The 9,017-nt window shown below is 40.0% G+C and overlaps 1 protein-coding gene across 1 annotated transcript in view; it reads right to left on the reverse strand.

The window, feature by feature from the left end:
* Positions 1–8,700, reverse strand: part of Stk32a (serine/threonine kinase 32A) — an 82,833-nt gene extending 74,133 nt beyond the window's left edge. The window contains exon 1 of the mRNA XM_052155630.1: positions 8,567–8,700. Within this exon, the coding sequence (XP_052011590.1) occupies positions 8,567–8,685 (119 nt within the window). The 5' untranslated portion in view covers positions 8,686–8,700. The remainder of the gene's footprint in view (positions 1–8,566) is intronic.
* Positions 8,701–9,017: the final 317 nt, after the last annotated feature.

A 9,017-nucleotide genomic window follows, 5' to 3' on the forward strand; every position in this document is an offset into this window, starting at 1 on the left:
AATACTATTCTAATTTGAAATTTTTTATATTTTTCTTTATTTCTCAGCTTCTTTCCGTAAAATTTCTATACCCTTTTAAGTTTAGAATTTCATAGGGCAAGCAGAGTCAATAACATGAATAGTACTTCCTTGTATGCCCCCTCCACACACATATGCTGCATATTCTGTATTCTCTCCTAGAATAGCGAAAGAAGCATCCTTGTGTCTACATCAAGCTAGACCTTTCACCTGCATCTTCAACCTAAGACTAACCCATTCACCTTCAATATCTGGCTATACCATTCACCTGTATCTTCCTCGTAAACCCTAAGTGTTAGGGGGTAGCCCACGTATATCCTATATTATTCCACTTTTCAATCATTCCCCTTTTGCCCTTCGCTGACAATTCTTTCCTCTAGCTGCCTTGTCATCTTTGAATTCACCTATTTATACATATCTCAAAATGTATGCCAAATGAAACAGTTTTATAAATAAAAGGAACATGGAAATAAGGTGAAAATATAAAAGCAAATCAATCAACGAATCAAATAGTGACCAGAGATTTTATAGAAATGTATAAGAAGAATGGAATGTGACCAAACACAGTTAATTTCGGGGATTGGAGGTTGTTTTATAATTTACAAATCAATTTACTTTACTATGTCATAGAAATGACCCCAGCTTAAAAAGAAGTTACTTGATAGCTTATAGTACCTATCCAATTTAAAATTAATACAATCTAGAACAAATAAGGGAATTTCCTTATCATGACTATGTCTATAGATACCCTACAGACTATATCAAAAGGCATGTTAAAATACGAAAAACCTGCTTCTAGCAACTCAGAAAAGACCAGCTTGCCCAGAACCACCGTTTGTGTTCATCTTTGCTCCCATTGCACAGAAGCAAAGGAAGAAGAGCAGAGAGGGAGAACTTAAACTGCCACCATGATCTACATACATCACATGGTTGTAAATAATGAGAACCCACTGGGAAGGTACCGATGACGCCAGCACAGTCCACTCTCCTTGAATTAAGTGGTAGGTTCAATAATATCCCAAATAAATACCAGTAGTTTTAAAATATAAATAGAGTCTTTTACAAAACTTAGATAAAAATGATAAGATCCAGTTAAAGCCAACATAATGCCAAAATTACATTGCTGCGAATGAAGTATGAAGACACAGAGCGCAGCTGTGCCAGGTCAGTGAATTAATCCGTGGAGCTGAGAGGAGACATCCACACGTGTGTAGTGACTGGGAAGATAAATAGAGCTGCCGTGTGGCTCACTCTCCATTTTAGTTCCCTGAAGCTCCATCTTCCATGAGAACAGTGAAGCACTCCGAGCCTTTAAGCCTCACCTATGGCCCACCTGCACTCTCTACAAAGATGCTACCTGAAATGCAGCCACTAGTCAATACTCTGCACTTCCGTGGTTTGTCTGACTATTCCCTGGCATCTGAACTTCTCCAATGAATGCCAGATATGCTTCCTATCTAATAACTGTAGTTAGATAATTGAGCAGAAGCCCTAAATTGAATCTGTTCCTTCTCTGATCTTCCATCTCAGTAAGTGAGATTGTCATCTAGGTTGCTCTGGTCAACAAACCCAGAGTAATTCCTCTGCCTTTTAGCCAAGGGGCAGGCCTGTTTTTCTAAGCAGAGTCAATTAGACTCTCCCCTGGGACTTTGATTCTTGAGTGGTTGACACAAGGTTAGGAAATCAGTTGGAGCTGACTCATCTGGGCTAGACTGTCTCAAGGGCTTTCGTACTCATCTCTGTACCTGGATTCTGGGGATGGCCTTTTTTCCTGCTCTTCAGCAATCTTTCTTCATCTAAGTTATCTCTCATGGGCCTGGTGAGTTTCCTTTTACCTGAGTACTTTTTTTTAATATCTGTGTGCTGTTTTCTACAAAAAAAGAACTTATCTAAGAGAACGATAAAACGGAGAGTCAATACATGTATTATGAAGACCCAGCTAGTCCAAGACTAATGCTCAGGAGGCAGTCCATCAAGAACATATGGTACAATTACTGCACACAGGCCACCCAAATAATACTGTGTCTCTGCTAAGTTCTTTAGAAACTGCCCTCCTGTGTCATCTATGCACATCAGGGTCATGCCCAAGCACAGTCGTTTCAAGGAAGCCAAGTTGGGGTTTAGAATACTTTAATATAGGCTTACAAACAAGGACTCAGAGAAAGAGAGTGCTCAGAAGGAAGCAGGTATATTTGAGAGCATGGGTGGGCATCTCAGAAGAATCACATACAGTAAAACATCTGAGAGTGGGTACAGTCTCCTCTAAAGAGAGTTACTGCAAAGACAATTTCTTTCTAAAAGACTTTCATGGCTGAAAGCATTTGGCTCCCTCTTGTAGTTCCCACTTCTACCATTAGAGTCAACATCTCTACCATTTATGTGATCATTTACTTTGGTCAACTCCTTAAGAATAGTCCATGAATTGTGGTGAACTCTTTCTAAATTATAGTGATTCCTCTACCTGACCTTCTAAGATTCTGACTTTCCTATGACCCTCAACAAAGTAGAGCCTGCTTCAATCTGATCATGACTTCAAGATTCACTTAGACCAATAGAGAGTAGAAGACATGGGCAAAGACTGGAAACGTGAGGTGCAGCCTTTCTTGATGTTGAGGATTCTTCCATTGCTTTGGGACAATACCCCACATCTTCACTGCTGAGAAGACAGTAGCAGAGATGACTCATCTCACTTATCAAGAACTAGAAGGATTATTTAGGATGACTGACTCTGTCCTATCTCAGACAACTTCATATAAGTCCTCCCAAACCAGAAGAAATGTCTATCCAGTTTATAGGATCATGAGAGATAAACTGTCTGGTGATAGGAACGAAGAGTTATTCTACTTCCATGAGGATCTTCACTCAATTGTTTAAAGACATGACTTCCTAAATAACTACTTTGTACAGTATTTTAGATATGTATTTTGACCATTTGTAGCTATCTATATGAGTATTGCTATTAATCTTAATTATGCATAGAGAAGCCAAGCAAAATACCTGTGGTATCTGGTCTAATTCAGTTACCAAATAGCAAAGCAGGAATTAAAACTCAAGTCCCTCAGACCCTAGGACCAGGTAGAAGCTGAAATGGGTGTAATTACAAAAGAGTGTGTTTGGGAGAGCACAATGGTTGTATTGGTATGGTAGGGACAAGATGAATCAACCAGGAATCAATAACCTGGATTCGCCACTAACTTATTTATTCATACACTCGCTGAACAGGTATTTCTTATCACTTGCTGTGTGCCAAGCACTGTTAGAAGACTTGCAGAAGGAGAGAGAGAAAAGCATGCAAGCACATCTGCCTGCCTTGTTATATTCCTGTGGGTATGAAAGATAATGAACAAAATTAATTCTGCTGCCTCACATATTTTGCAAGCGAGAAATCTGCAGGGAATGGTATGAGATAGAAAGAAGGCTGACTTGAGGTCAGGTTATCAGATGTGAGCCCAGCCCCTTACAGCTGCTCCATATAACTCTTGGGGAAACCCCTCACATTCTCTGGGTGTAGATTGGAACTACCAATCCCTCTCAACTGAGTTCGTTAGGATAAATAAAGACTCAAATATACATCAAAACTAAAGTGATAGGATGCCATTCAGGAACTTTGTCAGTTACTGAGATCTCAGTCTGGGACATAACTGAGTGAAGGTCATGGGAGACGTTTTTCAGGCAGCCATTGGCAGGGCCGTGTGCTCAGCTCTCTCAAAGGACCTCATGCCACGCTCCAGGTACAGGTGGTCTCCACTTAAAACAGATGAGTTAGTCCTCTAATTTATTAAATCCACATGCGAGCCTGTTCTGTTCACAGGGCCCAGGGACCCAAGCAAGGAGAGAGAGAGGCCCCAGAGTACCTTGCAGCTGCAGGCTTAATCTCAATTAACAAAAGCCACCTGGGGAAGCTACTGTGGGTCTATTTGTTTTCTGACTACAGTTGCCAGGGCTTGGGTAACAGCCCTCAGGGAAGGACTCACAGGAAGATTGTATTGACTTTCCCTGGATGCCAGGCCTGTCTGGCAGCTTTCACTTGATAACATGCCCTATAGCTGAAGATTCTTCCTGACTGGGTCCAGGTAAGGCTGACAAGGTTAAACGTTAATTCAAATGTTTTTCCTCCCTGACACCTTGGGTAAACTTCTCTCCCTGTAAAACGGGTACCCACAAGTGGGGCATTCTGCTAAATCCTTCCCTACCTTGGTCATAGTTTATATTTCAATCCGTGTTTGCCTATTGAGTAGTAGTGTGCAGATAAGCGCTGCGTCCACTCTAGCTCCTCACCACATCCTCTCCCTGTGGGCCTGTGTTACAAGTAAGATTGCCAGATCTGATAAATAAGCACACTCTCTAGCCAGTTTAATTTGAAATTCAGATAAATCCAATAATGAATAATGTCAAAATGTGCCTGTGTGGCACTTGAGACATAGACTAAAATTATTGGTTGTTTGTCTCAAAAAACTGTTCCTCCCACATTTATATGGCTGCCTGCTTGGTTCTGGTTCTCAATAGATATACACACGAATGAAGGAAAGAATGGGACTAATGCATGGCAAAACCCAGAAAACTATATGCAAATATTTTACTAAAAAGCACATATCGACATAGTAAGTATGGTGAAGACATATCAAGGGGTGAAGACTTTAAGGATTTATCATTTGCCTATGGGTTTCTTTTCTGTTTTTCAAATTGGTGGCAATAAGCAGAAAATATTTCAAAATATTTCATGCATACACATGAAAGAGATATATGTGCACACATATGCATCTGTATATTCATACTTCTTAACATTAAAGCAAAGAGTACTTAAGAGAAATTTGGTTATTTTTCTCAGTTTAACAAGTGAAGATTTCTGGGTGTAACCCCAGAAGCTAGATGCATCTTGAGAGATTATTTAATGCAATTTAGGCAGAAATGCCATAATGGAAAAGCACAGTTTGATAAATGGGCAAGAGATTTGAACTGATTGTATCTCTAAAGCTTGAGAGATGTCAAAGTAAATCTAATAGTTAAGCCAGAACATAAACCTGAGTTATATATAAATACTTTGGGAATATTTAATTAACTTGTGGTTGATTTTTTGGAATGAAGGAGGAAATCAAAACTGACTCTAATAAAGAATTAATTAAAGACACTTCCCATGATGCTTTGAAATCAAGCATCCACAGTGGGCCGTTAGTGACTGGTATGTTTAAAATATTATACCTGCATAGAACAAGGAACAAAAATTGCTAACAAATAGTAGCAAGAGCCTATAGGCTGGGAAAACCTGTTCATCTGCTGAAACAACCTAAGTAATTCATTGTAACCATGGCTTCTGACAATGTGACTTTAAAATGACAGGTCATTCATTGTTAAGATCCAGATGCTTTGTAACATACTTATTTCTTGTGAAAATTTACTTAAAACCACTGTACCTTGTTAGGACAGAAAGCACTGCCAAGAAGCTGGCTTCTTCTATGAGCCTGTGGGGAGTGGGACAGAAGAACTCAAAGGAAGGGGACAGGGAGACATGATGGTAGAAGGTAGGAATGGAGAGGTTTGAGTGAGGAAGACAAGGCAAAGAAGATTTGTAGAGCAATCACCAAGGCTAGGGGGTATGTGCAAAAGCCATACGGGAACCTATCTCATAAGCTTATTAAAAATACAGCTTCAAAAAATGAGTTTAAATGAAGGCATGCTGCACAGGGTGATAATGCTCTACCTAGAAGCCCTGGGATTACTAAACAAAATTTTGAGTTCTAGGTGCGGGATCCCTCCTTGTATGTTGCTGATCAGGCTCTCCCTGGACAAGCCCTGCCAATATTTCATCATGAGTCGCCACTTACCCCATAGAACTATAGAACAGCTAATGGTAGCTTGGGAAAGTGATGCCAGTATTTTTTCATGGGGTAGACACTGGTAGTGTAGGCCCCGTTAAATAACACCCTCCCCTACAACCTATGCTCATATCAGCAATCCTAATTAAGCTCCATGGGATGCAAACATAGGAAAGGGACATGAAAATATAGAAGGGGCACTTATTGGAAAAAAGGAAGTCCTGGGGAGAGAGGAGGAAGAAGGAGAAAAAAAAGGATGGGGGACAAAATGATGAAAATTCATAACACACACACACACACACACACACACACACACACACACACGCACACAGTGTTGTCAATGAATAAAAAATAATTTAAAATTATTTTATGTTTCTGATTTACACTTAGGACTGTCCCACCTTCAGGTGTGTTCTGTCCTGTGTATGGTAGAGGTGGGGCTTCCTTTTCTTTCTGTTCCATCAGTGGAGAGCACCCAACATTCCACTGTGAGCTTCAGTGAGAATAACAAAGGAGCAGGGAATATATGCTGTACCACAGTCGTTCTCAATGTATGGCTCGCAACCCTTTGGGAGCTCAAATGACCCTTTTATAGGGGTCACATGTGAGCTACTCTGCATTTAATAGATGCATTAAATGTGCAGTAAAACGAGAAACATATCAATGCACCGAAAAGCAAGGTATGATTTGGAACAGTTGGAAAATTACAGCTACGAAGTAGCAACAAAATAATTTTATGCTTGGGGGTCACCACAGCATGAGGAACTGTATTAAAGGGTCACAGCATTAGGAAGGTTGAGAACCAGGGTTTAGGCATGTCTGTCACACTGTGGCCAACTCTACACACAGGGAACAGACTGTGGTCTGGAATGACAGAATTTCTGAATATTTTACATTTCTTACATCCCTGCACCCAGGCTTCCTTGCCTCTGCCCACATAGCAAGAAGAGACAAAGCCCAGAAGAGGAGAACTCTAGGTGTGTCCTTATGAAGAGTGCTTGGCTCTAAAAAGGGAAAATGAGTTGGCTGAGCTTTTTAAGGAGGAAAAATATGACTTTGAACAAAGGGAGGCCGTGAAGTGACAGCACCTTGTCATTTTCAGGGTGGAGAGAGAAGAGAGAATATGATGATTGCTAAGCAAGAGAAAGCTGTCGCATCCACTTCAGCATCTTACATGGCATCGTTTTGAATAGGCCACTCTAAAATACTGATTAACAAATACACTGAGGCTGTACCAAAATTAGACTCTTAGGAGGTCTGAGTAGTGCACAAATTATAATAGATCTATTTCTAAGTCACACAGAACCATCTTCTTTTCAACTGAGAAGCATCTAACACATTGCAGATTGAGCGGACTGTGTTAGGTAAAGATGGATGGAGGGAGGCTTTGTGCATTGATGCCTCCAAAAGGATGTGCTCAAATACATAGCGAAATCTCAATTATTTTTCCATTAGCATTCTCTGGATAAAGGCTTTCAGTTTCTTTGCTCCTGCTGGCAAGTCAGAACTACTTGGCATGCATATTTAAATAACAGTCATACTGAGTTAACTTTAAGATCCAGCTCTTAACATAATAGATGCATTAAATGTGCAGTAAAACGAGAAACATAAAGCTCTCAATGCACCGAAAAGCAATGGAGGTAATAAACATAAGCTTTTCATGTGTTCTAAGCCTGGGATTGTGGTAATGGCTTTGAAACCTGATCCCAGAGAGCTAATGTGTAGCCAGCCACTAATGTGTTGATTCTGTTTTAACCTATTGGCCGAGGAAGACAGCACCTGACTTTACCAAATCACTGGTAATATATAATAAAATAATTAAATATATACCTATTTCTGAAGTTTGTGTCAAAAAAAGCAACCTGTTATTGTTTATTTTAAGGAGAAAGTGTTTTCTATAAGCCCCAAATACAAACTTCATGTTAAACAGGGAGTCTATATTTGACACCCAAAGTTTGTCCCCTTCAATTTATTAGAAAAATCTATGTTGATTAAAGATAACAGATATGAGCACATTCCTTATTGGTCCATGTAATTAAAATTCTTGAACAACTACTAACCTCAAGGGCATGAGGAATATTTATTTCTTATAAATAGGGAAAAAATCATCTTGAGCTGAGATGACCTAGTAGATAAAGTGCTTGCTTTTTAAGTGTGCATGAGAGTAGAAATTCAGATTCCTATAACCCATGTAAAGCTTAATGCAGTTGCACACATCTGTAATCCCAGCATGTCAGATGGGAGATGGAGACAGGAGAATCCCTAAAGATTTATAGGCCATCTAGGCTGCTGTATGTAGCAATAAATGAGAGACTGTATTTCAAATCAGATGGAAAAAGTGGACAACCCAAGGTTGTCCTATGACCTTCATACTAGTACACTTGCACACACACTTGCATGCACACCCATAGACACATATAAACTTAACACTATGCATGTGTGCATGCACATGCACACAAACACACACTACACTCATACATTACATATACATTAAAAACATTTTGGTGGAGTGTTTGACTAGGATGTGCAAAGTCCTGAGTTTGATTCCCAGCACAGCAGCTAAATAAAACAAACCTTTCTCTCATTTCAATGGCAAAAGTCATGTACAATCAATCCATTAAGGAAAACCATGAGGACTGACCAAGGTTCATCAAGCGCTCACGATGTCATTGGTGTAACTGTGTTTGCAGATGGGTGCAGGGGTGTGGGCTGAGAGGTACAGCCCAAGCACTTACCACAGATTGACCAGAAAAGGGTGTTCCAGGCCCTGCATGATCTGGAGTTCCTTGAAGACATTCCTTACTTCATTCCGCTCCACACACTTCTGTTTATTCATGTACTTCATGGCATACATCTTCTTGGTATCATTCTTCTGCACAATGCAGACCTGATGATATAAACCCAAGCAAGCAGGGTCAAAAGGGAAGAGGAGGAGTGTAGCGGAGAGACACAAGGCAAGGCTTGCTCTTTAGCATGGCAGGTGGCTTTAAAGTTCTTACTCCACTTGGGGTAAAGATTTACTTTTATTTCTCCATGTATTTAGTACATCAAAAATGATATTTCTGTTTTCCCATAGTAGCTTTCCTGCTTCTGCTCCTGGGATCTAGAAAACAACATTTAAATCTGCTTCCATGTTAAGACTCTCCTGATAACAAATAGCATCCTCTATCCTCCTTTAAGTGGTTA

Source organism: Apodemus sylvaticus, chromosome 13 (genome assembly GCF_947179515.1).
Source record: "Apodemus sylvaticus chromosome 13, mApoSyl1.1, whole genome shotgun sequence".
In the NCBI taxonomy this organism is placed as follows: Eukaryota; Metazoa; Chordata; class Mammalia; order Rodentia; family Muridae; genus Apodemus; species Apodemus sylvaticus.